We start from the raw sequence: 20,428 nt of genomic DNA on the forward strand, positions 1-20,428 counted from the left end.
CATGTTGCTCCTGGGTGTGCTAGATAATATTCAAATCATATATGTAATGAAAATTATATATATAATATTGTGTAGCAATGCAGGAAGTAAGAATACGAATGCAGAATGAGCATATTACTGATAATATTAGGAAATGGCTTTCATATTATTTTAGAAAACAACCACAAAAGTCAACCTTCAAAAAAAAATAAAAGGGTTCAATGGTTTTAACATTTTACCTTGTTGGCCCTTCAAGGCTGACCACATAGCATATAGGTTGTATTTTGTATGGCTGTAAAGAAAGCACATATACACTGTTCTGCTGCCAGGTCATGGATAATTTTGCACAAACTCATAGCTTTGCAAATTTGTATACAAGCAAGCAATGCACAGACAGACACCCAAGCACTGAGCTTAGGTAGTTGCGCAAATTTTTGCCTGGTGCCTGAGATCCCAACACTGCTGTAGCCAATGAGTAATTTTTCTGCTGCTTTGGATGTCCAACATTCTGGGTGTGCACACATGCAAGATTGTTATGTCAAGCATATAATTTATAACAGTTTATATGAATATTGATGGGTTTATTTAGAAATATGCAAAAATTGAATATCACAGAAATTGCAAGTAAAATGTAATAGTATAATAGTTCATTATATATACTATCGTTAAAAAATGAACTTGGCATCAACAAATTTCAATTTTTAACTTTTAATAAAAATGTAATAACTTTTCACAATGTTATGTAAATTAGCTCTTTCAAATCATTGCCTAGGCAGTGGAAGTTAGGAGGAACCAGAGCTAGAAATGCTGGGATATTTTGTGTTAAAGCAACCCACCCTCCATCCTGCTCATTTTTTTGGTTTTAAACATTTTTATTGATTTTATGTAAGAAGTACAAAATTAGAACATCATACAAACAGTATGCACTACTACAATGTACAGTAAAAAATACATTTCCAGTTACAAAAAAAACAAAATAATCAACCACAGAACCAAATGTGAGTTACAATCTTTACATAGCATAAAAAAGGAGAGAAACAAAACAATAGACATCAGTCCTGCTGTTACCAGGCAGTACATACAGACATATTTAGGGTAGGCATTGAATGCTTAATCCATGGCTCCCGTATAGATCTGAACTTGTCATGAGTGCCATTTAAAACACTAGACAGTTTCTCATTGACACACATATTGTCCACTCTGAGTTTAACATCATGAAATGGTAGAAATTTCAGTTACTAGCTATTTTTTGTCAGTCATTTTTTTCAGTTACTAGCTATTTTTTGTTTAGCTGCTCAAGATATAGGAACACAATTTGAATTGGGCCTTGGATAGGCTTGCTGGTTTGAAATGTGGTAAAACCAACCAAGGATCACTAGATACTTGAGTTTAAAGAAGAATAGACAAAAGCCTGAAGATTCTTCCCCAAAACTGAATAGCAAAGGAACAGGCCCACCAAGTATGCATTACAGTGCCTGGATCCTGACACCTTCTGTAGCTACCGGTCCCTTGTAACATACAATGTTTCAGATGTGCCGGAACCATATACCATCTGGTCATGACCTTGTACACTGATTCAACCATCAGTGCATTTATGGAGCAGGAGGCCACCCTGAACCAAACTCTATGCCAATCATCTGCTGGCCTTGATTGTTTGAGATCCACCTCCCATTTGACCTCATAATTATGAAATTGTGGCGTAGCCACCTTGTTAAATTCAGAATACAGAATTGAAATAAACTTCAAAGTGTGAGGTGTTCTTAAACAGATATGTTCTACAAAGGATATTCGTAATGGAGTGTCTCCAATAACTGAGAGTATCCAATTACACAGTTGCAGGTATCGAAAAACATATCTTCCTGGAGCATCGTGAGCATGTTTAAAAGATTCCCAGCTTTATTATGCTGGATTTCTCTAAAAGGGAAAACACCTGCTCATATTTTTACTGCAAGTTACACAGTGGAGAACATCCCTGCCCCTGACAACTGTTAGCAAATGGTCCCCACTGTGTGCCCTAAAACATGGGTCCATGTTTACAAGAGTAGTTAAGGTATATAGCTGGAAGCATTTTCATTGGCAGATAGTGGTATAAGGTAGGAACACTCCCTGTTGTGCAGCCCTGCTGTCTGGTGTTCTGTGCCCTATGCTTCATCACAAGGTCAGAACTGGTAGGAAGAAACTATGCTGTACTGAAGATGCTTGCAAAGGAAGAAGGTAACATTTTTAAAGAGTACAAGATGTCATGGATTGCAAGTTATAGGAGGAAGTTCCTATTTAACACTGTGTCATGTTACATATTACAATATACAAGATTTTAAACTTTTGTAAACAATGAGAATCAGCTTTGTTTGCAGTTAGTGAAATGTATTTTTATAAATTGGTAAATCAACATTTAAAGTTATTCAACTAAACAGGAAAAGAAATAGCGTCATCAGGTAACTGCCAAAATGATTGTTGGTTTCCCAGTGTAATTGTTCATTGCTCATATAAAAAAAGAAAAAGTTTACTTCTGCATTCTTTTCAGTTACAATCTTAAACAAGGGCTGCCAGTGCGGAAAACAATATTTGGCAGGAAATTTTATTGGTAAATGCCAAAGGCAACAAACATTTACTTAGAAATTAGACACTGGATAATGTTTCACTAGTAGATAATTATATGGCCAGTAGAACGTGCACAACTCTGAGATCACTAGTATTATTACCTTCACCAATCTTGACAAATTTACATGTCAGGTGGATGTCAGAGAATTTTTGACGGAAATAATCCTTGTGATCGTTTCCAGTGACAGATGAACATACGATCGCTGTTCTTGTCAATGGAGAGGGAAGGATGAGTAAATAGCAACCCACTGTGCTCCTCCATAGTGTGAACAGTGATCATTACCGAACAGTCGTTCATAATCATCCACTGTGGATTAATGGAAAATTTCAGAGGACGCTGAACATGTCAGATTTTTGTTTGAGAAAAGCAAGACTTGTCTCGGGGGACTATTATGTGATGTGTGTACATAGCATTTGCCTATAGATATCTATTAGGAGTATTGAATGGTATATATGAATGTTGGGAAATATATTTCTAAAATTAATTCAGTTGTCCTCCTGCCAAGCTTGAAAGCCAAGTACAAGAAACATATGTTTGCTGTGCATGTCCACAAAAGTATAATGGTGTGTGGTTTTTCCTGCACATGAACATTGAGCTCCAATCCAATTGTAACACGATGATCAGGCAGCGTGAAACCCTGTACACATGCTAGATTTTTTATTGTGGTCATCTCAGAAGAAAAGATAGGAAATGTACAGCGGCATTTATCTGTGCCAGATCACTAATGGACTGACTCAAATAATCATTATTACTTCCACCTTCATAGGACAGAACAAAGTTGTTTGTACATTGCATATATGTCTAATGTTTATATAAACGATGAATAATTGCAATTTGTGTCCATAGATTAGTATTTTGGAGGAGCTGGAAGAGGTTTAGTTCAAGATGACAAAACTGATAAAAAATGGCAAAATATTTGTGATTTGGCCATTTTTATGATCCACATTCCCTTGACGAACTGTAAAGCCAGGAAATGCACCACTTTCCATGTAATGGCACAATCATGCATCATAAGACAATCTCTGAATGTAGTATCATTGATGCAATTAAAAAAGAATTGTAAGTAAAAAAAACATAAAAGTGTGACTTTTATGTTTTTAGGGACACTAAATGAATAATAAATTATTGCAGTGATATATGGGGTGGTTTTAGACAAAACAAGGCCCTGGACAAATTTGAAGTGAGACCCCATATGCACAGCATTTCAGCTTTCTGCACCAATGCTATTCTGTTATTTGGGGTGCTAGAGTAGGTGTGGTAAGAACTAAACTGAAAAGTGCATAAAAAAAATACTCTTACCTTCAATCCTGCAGTTGTCTTGCATCAGGTCCCACGTCATCCCGAGATCTGACCTGGAGCTGGCGCTCCGGGTGGCGCCATCTTCTCCTCGTCTTCCTGGTTCTTCATACTATGTCACCTGATCTCGCACCTGGGTCGAGTGTTGGAAAAAAGCTTTCCAATCTCACTGCGCATGCGTGAGGTCATCAAATTTTTTTTCTTTGCGCGAAAAAGCTCTTTCTGCGCATGCCTGAGATCCTCGCGGAAGGAGCACCTAAGAGCCTCCTGGGATGCGTGACAAAGGTATCGCGGGAGGCTTTGAATCGAGAATTAGGGGGCAGTGCTGCACCCTTCTTTTTTTTAAAAAAAAGGGTGTTGCACTTAAAAAAAAAACAAACAATAAAAATTTACCTTACATAAAAGGGTTGGCTAGCCTTCTATGTAAAGTGAAATTTCTGAGTTTAGGTACGCTTTAACTGATGTATATCTAAACCTGGCGATAAGGTACCGGTAGTGAAAGAGCTGTAGTGCACATAAGGTAATCTATGCATACAGTTTCTAGGTTAGGCTAACAGCACATTGCAGTTTAATGGGCTCTTGTTGCACATCCTTGTGATCTAACTGCAATTCCAAGGATTTACATTGGCTCCACTATGTTAGGAGAAATAAAACAAACCAGTCTTTTCCCAGCATCATATCATCAATAGAACATTCCCACCTTCTCTAATTGCCCATCACATCTGGATAAAATAAAAATACCAACTGTTGTCATAGGGTTTTATTATTTAGTAAAATGTTGAATTGCCATAAGTACTTTAAGCCAATAAATACTTTTATGGTATCAGTGTGAAGTAGATGTATAACCCCTGTACATACTACTGTATATGTGTCAAGCGTGCTTAGCAGTCATATCAAGAAATGTAGACAGACTGTCGTGTCTGTTTCCGTAGCAGTGCATTTTTTTCATGAACTTTGCTAACCTTACATCATTTTTATTTTATTTCTTTATGTTTGGATGGAAAGTTTTATATGTTTTAATTAGCAGTATTAAATAATTATTTATTTGGAAAGTTTATTAAAAAGTGCATCTATGACATTGCTGTTTGCATATGATGCTAGGCTTTGTCATAAGCAAGTCCAGTACTACTTGCCTAATTGCTGATTCACAAGTTATGATAATCCCTTCATTGCTGACAGAAAAGTGGGTGTCATATTCTAATTTTGTAAGTATCTGATGCCTAGTTCTCTCCATGGTTATTTCTCAGCAGTGCACAATTTTGAGCCTATAAAAATATTTTCTGCTTGTAGGTATTATTTTTTTTTAATAATTAAAAGTTATTTTAAGTCTAAGTAAAATAAATACAAACATTCACAATTGTGCATTGCTATTGGCTCTGCATTATTACAGATGGGCTGGAAAGGTGCATTGAGGTTAAGCTCATCAATGCAAGTAATATTGTAAGTGCATGGTGGTGACAAGGCAGTGGGGTGAATGGGCTCTTAAATTTTGTCCAACTCATTTAGAAAATGTTTTACTTTGCATTATATATATATAGCATTGCCCATAAGCAGCAATAAAAAGAGAAGTCTGACATAAAGGCGTCAACTCAATAAATTATAAGCGTTATATTGTATCTATAACCTAAAATTATATATTATATAGTGGCATAGCATGGTTAAGGGTTAGAACCCTTCTGTATGAAACCTTTGGTTTTCATTTCTGTGTCACTTAAGAAAATTACCTCTTTTTGTTTTGGTGCTATAATCAAAGGTAAATTCAATACTGTTCTCTAGATTGATCTAGTTTACTACTTTATAAATAGACCCCTTAGTCATTTATGAAACAAGTGTTTAGTGGAGATAAATGACTAATATGTGGTTTTACTTATTTTGGACAGACTTTCTCCCAACTGGGATACTGATGTAGGAAGCATGAGATGATCCACTAAACTTTTCGTTTTAATTACACTTTGTTAAAAGAACAAAGGAAGCAACTGGAAGCATCCTTGAGTCAGATGGTATCATTCATACCACCATCACTGTTAACGTGTTAACATACCCCCTACCCACTGTACAATGTTTGGCCTGATGGACCTCCAATATGGTCTGCAGCTCCCTTTAAATACACCGTGTGAAGATCCCCATGTTAAATGTAGCCCACACATCTGTCCCAGAATTCAGTGTAGATACCCCTAAATATAGGATGCTGAAGTGTCACATTGTAGGATTCTCAGGGCAGGCATACAACGTATAGCTTAATTTTGTCTCTAGATTTGAAGAGAAAGTAGTCCAAAACTTAAAAAAAGGTACTTAAAAAGATTTATTTCCTTTCAGCCATGGATTTGTGAATCTCAATGAGGGTGCTTTACACTGTTTACTGTATCAACATGTAGAGCCTCTGGAGTTGTTAAAGTAAACAACTGGAAACAGTTACATTGATTGCAGATTGTTAAGGCCTCTCCCCCTAATTATGATTTGCCTGTAGGAGCAAGGGTAGATAGTTGGAAGTACCTAAATTGGCAAAGAACAGACATTCCTAATCAACATTTCATGGATATGTTAATCAAACATCAATTTTTGATAGCCCTAGTTTTCAACTGATTATCAATAAATTTGATTTTTTTTCCCAATCAATGATCTAATGCAGCATTTTGGACATATTTAGCATAAGGGAACTTCAGGTCTTCCTGCCCATGTTAAATCTACTATATATTATTTTTTTTTTTTTTATCGAATCTCACGACCTGTTCTAAAACACACCCCGTGTACAGTAAAAAAGTGAAGGTGCAAAAACACCACACAAAAAACATGCACTGGGGTACTATTTGGTAAACCCTCCGAAGCCAAGCTCCAGACGAGGGCTGGGTACTGAGCCCCCCTTACATGCCCCCCTGGCCAAAGCCAGAGAGGGGCCTTTTCTCTCTGGGACCGCATAAGCAGGTCCCACCAGATACTCAGTTGGGAGCTCTCCGAAGAGAGACTCCACTAAGGGAGAGCACCTGGTTTTTAGGCCAAGGCACTCTCCAAGACGTAAGGGCTAGCCCATAAAGGAATAGCACCCTCCATCAAAAAGTGGCAGACAAATACCACACCAGTGACTGTGACAATACATAAAAAACATTTAAATAATAATGTGCACTGTGCATAACACACAGGGCAACAGGTTTTAAAAATTGCCCATCTACACTAGCCGCAGCAAATGCAGAAAAAGGTGATGTGCCAAATCAAGTATAAACAGTGACGTGACTGTGCATCTTAAAAATCAGTGGGGTCCCAAACCCTATGATTATAAGGTGCCCCTGGATCACCACTCCAGGGGTACAACACTGGAGCAAGATTCGGACCACTCATCAGACCGATTGGTAAGGCCAAGCTTTCCCTGCACCAACCAGTGGGTCAGACAAACCTGTGGGAGGCTCTGTGGGTCCCCTTCTCAGGGCAGGCTCTATGCTCTTTCTCCAGTGGACAAGGCCAGCAGATTTGCATAGGGCAGCCCCTTACAGAGCTACACCAACAGGTAGACTGTCCTTAACAGTGGTACTCGTGCACTGCGTTCTTGCCAGGAATGCCAGGGCCTTTCCACCCTGATCACTGGAAGGATTAGGTACCACACTTGATCTTAGCCAAAAGGCCGAGAAGCCTTCTATCTACTATATCCACAGCTCACAGTATATTGGTGTGGGGCATGCCTCTTGCCTCATACATTGCTGGCCATTGGAAAGAGTTCCCCCTCCCCTACAGATACATTGGTGAGACTTAAACTGACCTGATAAGCACAAATTGCTCATTTCTGGTAGAGAAACACTGATCTAATGTTTAGAAAACATTGCATAATAAATGACAACCTTATGAAGTCCAAATGGACCAAAAGATTGTAGATTAGAAAATCAGCTTATTTGCTTATCAGCAGTTTTCCAGCTTCTGAAATGAGCAAAGCATAGCATGAAGGCTACTAATTATGGTAATTTTATTAAGAGCTTGTTTTGTTCAAAAATCCCACTAGTAATAGGGTATCATTCACTAAAAGTATACCTGCCTTCCGACCACATTCCTATTACAGCTGAGCAGAACACCTGCCTGGTTTCAGATATAGATCTTGCTTTTCTTGTGTATCCAGGCTATTGTTCTGGAATCTTAGCACACTAATTCAATATACTAAATTGCTCAGGGAGTGGTGAAGTTAGTTTACCAGCCCTTCAAGGAGGAGATAAAAGTCACTAACTAGATTTAAACCTATCACAGCCTCATTGCACTATTGGACAGGACACTTTTAGGGAACATTTCATAGCTCTGTCAGTTGCAGCTTACAAACTAGCAGAGTTAACACAATGGCATCCACCAATGCAGCACCTGTGTATGGAGATGTCTCTCCATTGCCATCAGGAGGGAGAACATTTATTCATTTTCCAGATCTTCTTATGATACCTGAACTTGTAAGTATCTATCTATCTATCTATCTATCTATCTATCTATCTATCTATCTATCTATCTATCTATCTAATATATATATAAATATTATTTATAGCACTGGTGATTGTTGGTGTTAAGCAAAAATCTAACATCAAAGCTGCATTTGAAGTGGATTATACACAATTTTTCTTTAATTATTGTTTTTAAAATGATTAGAAAAGATAATTGAAGTTTTTCTTTTAAATGTAATAATTTTTTTTGAAGTACACACAGATATTAGCCTTAAAATTAAAAGTATTTGATGCCATTCAAAAGGGTTTATGGAATATGTTGCTAATAATGATGACGGCTAGTGTGTTAGTAAACAACTGCACTACTCAATGTGTGTATTACCCTTACTCTCTCTGTTGTGAGATTGAAGCATGGTGTGATCTTTTTTTCTGTTAGTGGAGTGAATACCTAAAAAGAACAGTTTTTATATTGCTATTATGGGGCACCTTTACAACTGTTAAAATCTACCAGTAGAGTATAAGGGGTCTGGCAAAAATGAGTGAATCTGACATTCTCTGATGGAGAATCATTCACTGTCATTGAAAACACATGGACCTGGAAGATTGTGCACTAGAGAATGTTGGTTAAATGTAGGATTTCTTACTTTACTAATAGCCTAATGCCTCATTTTTACTTTCCAATGTATTTTTTTTATTTTCTGTATTTTCTTAAAACTTTATTTTCTTAAGTTTTTAAACTAGAGCTAAGTTTACAGTTACAAAAAATAAACATGCTTATACTGACGTTAAAGCTTTGGGGACTTCGTCTCATGCATTGGATGTCATCATGTTGTGGAAAATTGAAATTTTTAAACATACAACCCATGTTTAGCTATTTGTATACACTTCACTGTAGGTGTATTATTTGTTTTCAAATCAAAATGAATTGACCTTAAATTGTTTTATATTATTAAAAAAACGTATCTGGTAAATAGTCTTCACATATTATAAAGTCACCTGACTGTTGCCCCTATTATTGCACAATATTGTATAGGGGGCTGCATGTGATATCATAAGCATATTATATTATATTAAATATTTGCAGTTATGCTTATCATTCTTTAAAGGAATAACGCCTGGTATAGCCTGGTAACCCTGGAATTAGTTTGCCAAGACTTGGGATAGTGCCAAGCTTGACTTGGGTGCTGCCCTTCTTGTTTACCCACCCCTCCAGCAAAAGCAAGAGATTGTAAAGAAGATAGCCACTTCTCTAACCATATAAGCACAGGGTAAAAAAAGATTTGTGGATAATTTTTTCTCTCTTTTACCCCCTTTTGCTCCCTGAATACACTGAATTCTGGGGGTAAGATATGATCACTCATGCAGATGTTTTTATTTATAATTTTCTGTAGTCTGATACTTTATTATAGCCTAGTCCATACAGATATTTTACTTGTGATCCAAATATATCATCTTTCTGATAAGAAAACATGATTATGAGGCTCTTCTCTTAAGCTGCGTACACACTTCCAATTTTTGTCGTTGGAAAGGATCTTTCACGATCCTTTCCAACGACAAGGGAGTGCACGATGCATGAACGGTGCTGTACATACAGCACCGTTCATGCTGTATGGAGAGGGGAGGGGGAGAGCGACGGAGCGGCACCCTGCTGCGCGCTCTCCCCTTCCCTTTCATTAGGATCGGCTGTCGTCCATGGATCCGGCAGGTCGGTCGTCCGGACGATGGACAACACCGACTGTACACACGGCAGATTTTCGCCCGATAATTGGCCGATGCCGATTATCGGGCGATAAAAATCTGACGTTTGTACGTAGCTTTAGATGTACTGTTAAGCTGCTGAGACCAATGATATCTGATACTTCTGCAACTTTTGGAGAAAGACAAGAGGGACACTCATGCTGAAAGTATGTAGTGAACACCCCTGCCACACCTCTATTTTGCAGAGCGTAAAAAAATAAATACTCAAAAAAGGATTGATTAAATGACAGGTGCTTTATTTCACAACCACTTTTCAAAATCAAAGGACTAGTTCAGAGGCTGGATAAAAGATTTACTGTAAAATAAGACATTTTTTATAGTTACTTAATGCATTATAAAGAGGTTTATGCATCACTTAAAAAGAGCTGAAGCTGAAGGGGTTGGAGGAATAAAGGAAATTGGTTGTGAAAGCTGGACAGTCTCCACAAATCGAGGACAGTTGGGATGTTTGATGCTGGGCAGGGGAGAACACTTGATTTATTTTTCTTTCTTACTATGCTTTGGTGCTTGGTGAATGTTAACTCGGTCCATCGTATGGGGTAGAAAAGGGTCCTTAGCCCAGTGTAAGCTCCTGGGTGCAACTAGCTACCTTCACAGGGCTTCCCAGGTGGCTACATAGGTGTGTGGAAAGCAATGGGATGCTAGGCTTGTACAGACAGCATACTATGCATTGACAAATTACAGGTTACTATTAAAAAAGAACAACCCCCCCCAAAAAAAAAGTTACGAGAGGATGGAGGTTTGTGGGAGAAAATATTTTAAATTTCCCTGCCTCCTGATGGCACATGTGCTCTTGAATAGAGCCAAATGCCAGGAACATTGTAACTACTGTAAAGAGGTTACATCATCAATGGCTATACAATAGCTGGAGGATCGTCATGCACTTAGAAGTCCATACTGGAGTCGGTTGCAAATATGGCGGCTTCAGGGAACACCTTGGTGATAGTTTCCTAGACCCATCATCACTACAGTGTGCCGACAAAAAGGAAAGCATTTAGTATGCATTACAAAGTGTCCATTTCACATCTGACTGAAGTTAATATTTTACTGGTAAAGGTCAAATCACTCTCCGGTAGTTGTGGCCCACACACGGTTTCAGAAAGGGGACGGAATATCCTAACCCCTGTCAATCATTATGTAGTAATTATCCAATAGGAATGTAGTTTATACCAAGATTTGTGAATTACATGTTACATATTACCAGAACCATAGAATAATTATGTTTTTAATGTGTACCTGTACCCAGACAACCAGGATTCTTAAAACAAGCCATCCCTGAGCTCCATAGGTGCTTTTAGAGTGTGAACTTAAGTTTTCCATAAGATCCTTCCACTTTTCAACAAGCACTATAGAGCCTGGTCCTGATCCTAATAGCTTAGAAACATTTGTTGCCATCATCAGAATTGTTAGGAAGTTTCCTCCTCCAGTCAGGAGGATGGAATGTATCAATAAGACATAAAATGCATATTTTTTGTTTTTTTTACTTTTTTTAATCTAATGACGATGGAAAATGATGAGATGAGATTTAACATATGAAAGTACAAGGTAACAAATATTACCTATTGGAATTAGAATGTTTCCTTCTGTTGCTATTTTGGTAACATCATTTTCGATTTTTCTCTACTTCCTGTGCCTGGAGTCCCCAGAACATATTAGGTTTTTTTCAATACTAAAAATAGATTGTGAGTTTTTCTCTTGTTTTGGCTTTAAATATTCTTTAAACACGTAAATCTTTTCATTTATTCTGCAGCCCACCTCACCCTCTCCTTTATCTTTCTACAGCCTCCGTTGTTTTCGGAGTTAATACATTTCTTTATTTTATTGCAAACAGTTGAGTTCACCTTTTTCTAGGTGTCTCCTCCGGTGATACTGGATTGTGAGCTCTTATGTCTCTGGAATGCATCTCTTTTGTTCTCTGTACCTTGTCTGCCTCGCCCTGTCTCTTATTTGCCTTGCTCTAAAATGGCTAAGTTTCTGATTGCCTTTACTTGTCAATTGTACCTCCTACAATATTTCTTGTATGTCATTAGAAGTTAGCACACATGGCCTGAGAACTAAAAAAAAGTCTCTTATAGGCACAAAAACCAAGTACTATATAGATGTACAATGAAGGAATCTATACAAGTCACTTGTACCAGACAATTCAGTAAAAAGGTTCATACCTCACAGCTTTTTTTTAGATAGGGAAATGGGACATTTTTTTTCCCGCTCAGACTATAAAAAGAAACTACAAAACTGGCCATAGCCAAAGGTGTACTGTAGTGTGGGCTGGGCTCTCCAAATCAACATGGTCATTAATAAAGTCATACGAAATACATATATATATATATATATATATATATATTTCTTTAGGTAAATAAATCCATAACCAATTGTATTCCAAATGTAATGTAACTGTTATGGCTTCACAGATACAAAATGCATTTGCTGATTACTAGTCAGAAGTAATTCCTATCTCTCAGTAATTTACACTTAATTTACAATGAGCATAGTTTAGTGCAGGGTTCTATTTCACACTGGGTCGGGTCAGTTTTAAGGCCAGTTAGAGATTGATGGTCAGGGTTATGGTAGTCAAACTCAATGCAAAACTTTATGTATATAATATTTTGAGCCAGGGTATCACTTATACATGTTTATTACCTCCTAGCATCACTGCCATCATCAAATTGTTATATATATATACACGTTTAAACCAATGGTTTATGCTTTAGTGACACACCCTTGAATTGCATTTGTCTCTGGTCTGACAGATCAGAACTGACAAACACAAGCTGTTTGTAACAAACTTTACATCAAGGACATAGCACCATTCCAGTGCTGCTCAACTCCCACAGCATTTTTCTTGTCTACATGCAAGCACTCCAGGGTGACGGTTAAGACCTAGAGGCAGGCAGAAGAGACAACAATGTCAAGCTTTTTAGCAGGAGGGATCAGAAAATGGGCAGGACCAGCAACCTGTAGTACATAGGTAGATAGGTAGTTCACAGTAGGGAGCACATTTTGGCCTCTATTAGTCTTGAACAGAAGCTGGGAGAAATTGGAGCAGGACTGGAAGACAGGAAATGACAAGGTATTTAGGACTGAGCTTTACTGCACATGTCAAAATGTGCACTGTAGTGCGGCAACAACCAAGTAACTAAGTTGTCACCCTTCAAGTCAAGTCTCAAGTCACCAAGAATTCTTCCAAGTTGAGTCACAAGTCAAGTCACTTTATTTATCCCTATTTGTCCCCATATAGAAACAGAGTTCTGATCCTGTTCTTGAGCAATGATTTCTCCTCTGACAGCTGAAGGGGGAAGGGAGGAAGGCAGTGAGGCTTTTGTAACACTGCCCCCCTCCCCCTTTCAGCTGTCAGAGGAGAAAACTTGGAATGCAAGAAAGGCAGGAAAAAGGCAGTGTATTGTTATGTTACAGAAGACTTACTACCTTCCTCCCCACCTTTCTTGCATTCTAAGTTTTAGTTGTCAGCAGAGAAAGCAAATCCTGTGTCGAGTTGCAAGTAGCTGGGGAAAACCCAGTTGCAAGTCATTCATTAGGTGACTTAAGTTGGACTTGAGTCCAAGTCGTGCAACTTGAGTTTCAACCTCTGGTGATAACAGAACATTACCTCACATGTCCATTAATGCTATACCATCACATAGATATTTCTATACCACAACAAATCTTTAAGTTCTATTAAAATATATTTATTTTCCCTTTTGCAAGATTTATTACCATTCTTCCTCGCAATGCGTAGTCACTTTTCCTTTGTTCCCCAGCCACTATGTTTAGCTATCAGCAATAAAAACAACCTTGTACATCCCCAAGTTTCTCCAGCCACTGAGGCCTTTTACCTGCCCACACAAGCCAATGCCAGGTGAATAGCCTAAAATAGTTTAGTTATAGAATGAAGAGGTATGAATCATACTCTCCTAGTTGTATTACTTTACTACCAGCAGCTAAATAGAAGTTAGAAAAGTTTGAAGAAGATAGAGGAGAGAACTGTTGCTTTGCCCATCCTGTGTATACCTGACTTAAACCTTGACGTGAGAAAACTTCTAGCTTTTCAAATTACTAGAAACATAAAAGATCATCTATGATTTACCATGGTTGTGGTTGTACATTAGTAAGATCAGGGTCATCATTCCATCAAACAATTTTAGTATGTCAGTTGATCCATAGAAGTCTTCCAATAAAAAAAAAAAACGGTGAAATAAGTCACATTCAGGCAGTGATGCAATTTCTCGATAGATATTTGTATTAGGCCGAATAAATGTATACTTTTACTAACTGCATGATATTATCTAAATGTAATATTTGCTCATACTCTGTGTACTTGATCTTGAACAAGTGCCACCCAAAAGAGAAGACAGAGTACAAATGTACATTATCAGATTTGGAAACTAAATCACACTCTTATATTAAACTACATGAACATTTCCTAATGATACCTAAAAAGATATTAACAAAAAAAAAACAAAATATTTAAAAGTAACTACAACAAGAGTAAATACAAGCCTAGTGCCCACTTTGCAACCCTGACTCTTATTGTCCGGCTGTCAGTGCTCCTGCAGGTAGCACTTGCTTAAGTACTTACTCTAGTAATGAAATAAATATATATATTTCATAGTTAGTAGTCTGCTTTATATTTCACAGTGATCATTTTCTGCACCTGTAATTGTTCATAAAGGGTCTTTTTGTAGCACACTGTTATTTTTTAATAACACTGTCTGTGTCCCATTTGGACATAACACAAAACATATAATAAAAAAGATGAAGTTCCCTCCTTATGTGACAGAAAGGAAGATGAACTTTTCCTTGTTTAGTGAAAACTATAACAATTTATAAATAAAATATACAATTTAAATAATTCCCGAGCAGTGGTCACTAGGAGAACCAGATTACCCATTCACAAAGCCATTTCCAGGCTGAAACTCTGCCCATCATAATTAAAAAAAAAAATTATGCTGACTCAGTAGTAGGTGTATTGTTTGATGTTTTAGTCTTGTTATGGGTTTGCAGGGCATTTATGCTTTATTTTCTTCTGTCCTGATGAAGGGAACAAGAAGCGTGTTGGATTTGTAAACAGTCAGGCTCTGGAATAAACTTGCATCTGGACTTGAATATCACAGTGAGGTGTTTAAAGTCTAGAATCATTTAACAATAAAAATGTGAAAAAGGTACTATTTTTACCGTCTTTAATATTTTTTTGGCTTTAGATATGCTATGAACATAATGCAATTTTTTAAACTCTATTGCTTTCAAAATGTTAGTGCTAAATCTTCCTAATATACCAACTATATCTGTTTCTGTATTTCAGATTTTTGGTGGTCTTGTGTGGATTTTAGTAGCATCTACCAGACTTCAATTCACCGAAATACTTCAAGGATGGGTTATGTTCGTCTCGGTCACATGCTTCGTATTCACAACTATCTTTTTGATACTATACTGTATTGGAGCACACGGTGGAAAATCTTCCTGGACAACTATAGTAAGATGATGGATAATATTTCTTTTTAAATAGTTACCACAATATGATAATTCTTTACTTCTGTTCTGGTATAAAGATCTGGATTAATGTGGCCTTGTCACCAATAGTAATGTCAAAATTACCTTGTTACCTGAATGAAGACTGTAAATACTTCTGTTGTTTTCACCACCGAAAGGCAGAGGAATCGTTCTTTATGGTCTGCTAAGAAACTGATAGCTGGGGCCTCCATTTTTTGTGCTTTTGTCTAATGATTATTCCTGCGAGTTTTCACAGCACTACAGGACACAACGGTCATTCAGCTGTCAGCAGGAGAAATCAGCAAGTGACATGATTGCTTTAAAGAGAATATAAAGTCTTGTCATTTATTGCTTTAGATATATTGCTAAAAAGCATTGCGGATAACTGCATTGTATGGAAAGTTCCGTAAAGTCTACCCATCATGTACCAGAACAGTATATATAATTGTAAACTATACATAGACACAAAGTAGTTTTAAATAATAAAGGATAGCTGTACTTTTACAAGATTATCCCTCAACTACCTCCTCACCACCACCACTAGCACTCTGACACCTCTCAAAGCCTAATACTTAACCCCCCCCCCACACCCCCACCACCATGTTCCTGCCGAATCCTAGCTGTATTATTACCTAGTATTATTTCTAGCCGCTGTGTAGCAATTTTTTAGCTTTAGTTTTTTATGTTTTTATGTAGCTCATTTTTCCAATACATCAACATTTTCTCATCTAACAGCAAGTAATGATAATATACATGTTGATCCTTTATTGATTTAATAAGCTAGTAATGCTGCCATTGCTATGAAATCCCAAGCAATGCTCTGCTTGGGTTGTCGATCTGGATGTGTTCTGGATGTTAATGGTGATTCTGTAGTCAATAGAGAAAAACTCCACAGGACTGACAACTACTGGGATGTTTTTGCAGCAGAGGTAAAAGGTTGTTGGACTATTTAAGTTAGGAGCTCATAGTATTTATGGATGGAACAATAGGCGTATATTGCTAAGATGCACCACATATTTTCTCTAGACTTAAACTTCAAGAATCAACTTTTATATTATTTGATTTACAATAAGCTTTAATACTCATCTATTTACTATAGCACAGATACACAATTTACAGATAATGTACTTTTGATTTCACTTCAATAATGTATGTGACAAATAACACTTACATGCAAATATACATCCTCATTTTATGTTAGCTATTCAAAAAAGAAGCAAACTTTTCTCATAAGCCTTTCTACATATATTTTATTGGAAAGGAACACCTTATGTACATGTTGTATTAAATCAGTTGCTGTACTATTAGTTCTGTATGGCTCCATAATTTAGTTTTTAGTCATTTTCATCTGTTTCTTTTCATTGTAGAGTAAGTACATAATGATGGCAAATTTTGCCTTATGGTCATACATCACCAGAAAAAATGTATAACATTACAGTATATATGATGCCATAATTTTGGAGTTTGAGGTTTGTGTTAATTTCTGTTTTTGTCTTTTAGGATGCCCTTTATCTTTTTTTTGCTGCCTTATTCTACCTAAGTGCTGCAGTACTGCAGGCTTACACGACAATATTAGTGGGGGCTTCAGCTTTATTAAGCTATAAACAGTATCAAGAGAACGTTGCTGCTGTGGTAAATGTCTTGTCTATTTCTTAATTTATTACCAATAATAAAAAGTTCAACCAAAATGAAAAAAAAATATATCTTATCCGGTGTAATCATTGATGACATGCAATATTCACTTGTTCATAAGGACCACACACATGTATTGGCATAAAGTGGTGCTGTTTGTTAAATTGAGGTTAAATTGATGTATTGTGAAGTGTTTTCTCAATTATGCGTATAGCTAGGAAGGGTTTTTTTTCCTGTCTCATTGGGGAAATTTCCCTCTGGAGGCAACAGAAAATGAAAGGAAATCTCTTCTCTCTGGGATAGAATGCCCTCTGGGAAGTTGTCACAGGAACAGGTGTCCAAATAAAATTTTCACCAGACTGTTTTGGTGTCAAGCAAACATTTTGTATTCTCTATATTTTTTATTATAGGTAATGGTAGTCACCAGGACCAATGAAAAAGTTAAATCTTCCTGATGGGAACTCAGACATTTAGTAAAACCCCCCAGACTCTCTCTAGATATATTATGAAAATGTTTGCTTTAATCCAGCCCATAGTTTATGGTTAAGGCTTTGCAAAACCTTTTGCAGCTGTAATTGGTTTACTTAGTAGTTACCAATTTATTTCAGACTTGCAGTTGATTGCAGCATTGTACCGCAGGATCAATAGAAATCCCAAGTGTTCCCATTCTATTGGACGGGAGCAGTTGGGAATCATGTGCATGGGTTTGCATGCAGTTTTGGCATTGTTATCGCTGTGTTGCAGCATGATTCCTGGAGGTGCTGTGCGGTTGCTTTTCTACATCTGTACCACCACTGCAGATTTAAAGGATATACAATCGCATGCACTGACCTGCAATGCAGTTTGCTAAACATCTGGGAATGGATAACCTGGGTTACACTTTGTGTTTCCTGTTGTACAAAGTATGATGCCCCCAGTCTGTCTTTAATAGGAATATGTAAGTAGGATATAACGCAAATGCAGAATTACTTCCATTAAACTTTCACACCTATAGTTAACCTTGTTTGGTAAAATATATAGGAGTGTGTTTATTATCACTTTAATGAACACAGGGGATACGAATATCCAGCTAATAATAGTAATAATAAATAAATATTAATAAAAAAGTCTCCTAAAATGCTTTTCCTAAGAAAACTTAATTTGGAGAAGCATGATGATAGAAAACAATATTTTCATACCATAATTCCTATCATTTTGCTTTTCTGGTACCTGCACATGGTGGCATGCATATAGTAGCAGCCCATCTTATACATACCAACAGCAACGGTGATGACTATATAAGTGTTTAAACCTAATGCAAATCATTCCCATACATAGAATATAATAACTGGGATGGGCATGTACGCTGCTTGAGTAGGCACCAGAAATTATAATTAGAGAAGGTATGGTAATCAATTTGTTGTTTTTTTTTCTTGCCTTCATGGCAGCATTAATAAATGAAAAAATAATAGGTATTGCAGGAAAAAAATAGCAGATGCTGAGCTCAAATGATTAAATAGATATCACTGGTCTTGTTGGTGGCCATGCTACTACCACAGGTTGCCAGCAAAACTGAGTAAGAATCATTTTATTTGAAACCTAGACTGTAAAAATTTGGAAACTAGTTATTATGGTACTGTATCTACCGTGTTGTGTTTGCCAGACTTTGACTAATATATTTCTTTTTTTCTGCAGGTGTTTGCTTTTATTGCAACATTACTTTATGTGATCCATGCATTGGCATCCCTCTTCAGATGGAAAAGATCTCCTTAAAAAGTGCCATCAATCAATAACACAGATGATCAAATATTTTCAGAGTTGTTTTTTTTAACTTATATGTTTGCTGAGCATAAAATGTAAATACAATTACATCTAGGTCAGTTTTACCAATAGGATATATGTAAGAAGATATATTGTCCATTTTAAATGTGTATGCCAGGCCAAAGTCATGCTCTGAGAGCAATGAGCACTGTGATGCTTTCTAAAGGCAGCTTAATATTAAAAAGTACAGGTTATTTTGCCATTGTTAAATTAGCAATACTACACTCTTGTCTAACATATAATGAATGCCCTTATCCCATGTTTGCTATACCGGTAGCTCCTCAGTACCATACTTAAAGAGAACATATTATTGCAGTCTTAAGCATTTGATGGGACTTTTAGAAATTTTAATTACAGGTAGTCCCTGTAATAGCAACTGTAGGTTTGTTCTTAAGTTGAATTTGTATGTAAGTCAGAACAGGTAAATTATTTTAACAAATGCAATTACCAAATCTACACGTGGATTTTTTTTTTAAATACCTTATATTAATCCATAATTCACATATTTTCATTAATATTATTTACATCAAGCCTTTTTTTACATATATATCTCAAAAACACTGAAAAAAAACTTTAGGTTCCCTTTACAAAATGCAAAGTGCAGTAGCAGAAAGCGTGAGAGCCGAGAACTAACAGTATGTAATATATTACATACATACCAATGTGATAAATCTCTGCTCCATGCCTCAATTTTTCTAAACCTTCTTAGGCACTTCTGCGGTTCATCCACACTCACCTTGATACTTACAAACTACTAAATTCAAATGACAATCCTTGACAATAACCTTATAATTCCACCCCCCAAAAAAGTATCAGGGTTGTTCCACTGTTACCTCTTCATCAGTTTATACGGTATAAGTATGTATGGTTTACAACCGAAAGGAATGTAAATATTAGGTTTTAATATTTTTTTGGTGTAAATAAGCTTGAAAAAGAAAATCAGTTTATCTTTTCTCTTTTTATTCTTCTTTCATTTTAAAATATACTGTGCTCTTTAGGTGAAAGGAATTACTTAATATTGCCAGTAAGAGATATATTTGTATTTTTAAAGAAATTTTGCAATGTCTTTGATGTACTTTCCTAAATTTGAAAAATACATTAATAAAAAAAGTATTACAGAACAACTGATGAAAGCTGAAACATCTTGCATCATTACTCATTTAAGTGCAATTGCCAATGAAAACATTAGTATATTATATTTGTATTCTTAAAATCTTCAAATAAAAAAATAAAATATTTATTAAAAGAATACCTGGTGATTCTGCCACAACTGATGAAGAACTTATGTGTTGACAACTGTCTCCGAATTTACCTTTGTTACTGTTTGTTGAGACAATAGGCCTGATTAATAAAGCTCCCAAAGGCTGGAGAGGATACACTTTCATCAACCAAGCTGGGTGATCCAGTAAACCTGGAATGTATCTTGTCCAGGATTGAAAACATTTGCTAACAAAAAGAGAATGCTATTTAA

General features: G+C 36.5%; 1 protein-coding gene across 1 annotated transcript; it reads left to right on the forward strand.

Annotated features, from left to right (window-relative positions):
- The first annotated feature begins 8,114 nt into the window (after positions 1 to 8,114).
- Positions 8,115 to 20,195, forward strand: LOC140329293 (myelin and lymphocyte protein-like). The gene is made up of 4 exons (XM_072409475.1): positions 8,115 to 8,292; positions 15,338 to 15,508; positions 17,026 to 17,157; positions 18,832 to 20,195. The coding sequence occupies exons 1-4, from the start codon at positions 8,188 to 8,190 to the stop codon at positions 18,907 to 18,909; spliced, it is 486 nt and encodes a 161-aa protein (XP_072265576.1). The 5' UTR covers positions 8,115 to 8,187; the 3' UTR covers positions 18,910 to 20,195.
- Positions 20,196 to 20,428: the final 233 nt, after the last annotated feature.

The sequence above is a fragment of the Pyxicephalus adspersus genome, chromosome 4 (assembly GCF_032062135.1).
Source record: "Pyxicephalus adspersus chromosome 4, UCB_Pads_2.0, whole genome shotgun sequence".
Lineage (NCBI taxonomy): Eukaryota > Metazoa > Chordata > Amphibia > Anura > Pyxicephalidae > Pyxicephalus > Pyxicephalus adspersus.

Bases quoted from the DNA above. Each gene is read 5' to 3' on its own strand.
- LOC140329293 (XM_072409475.1), top strand. From the start codon at position 8,188: ATGGCATCCACCAATGCAGCACCTGTGTATGGAGATGTCTCTCCATTG. The intron at 15,509-17,025 runs GTAAGATGATGG...TTTGTCTTTTAG, and splicing joins AATCTTCCTGGACAACTATA to GATGCCCTTTATCTTTTTTT. The intron at 17,158-18,831 runs GTAAATGTCTTG...TTTTTTCTGCAG, and splicing joins AAGAGAACGTTGCTGCTGTG to GTGTTTGCTTTTATTGCAAC.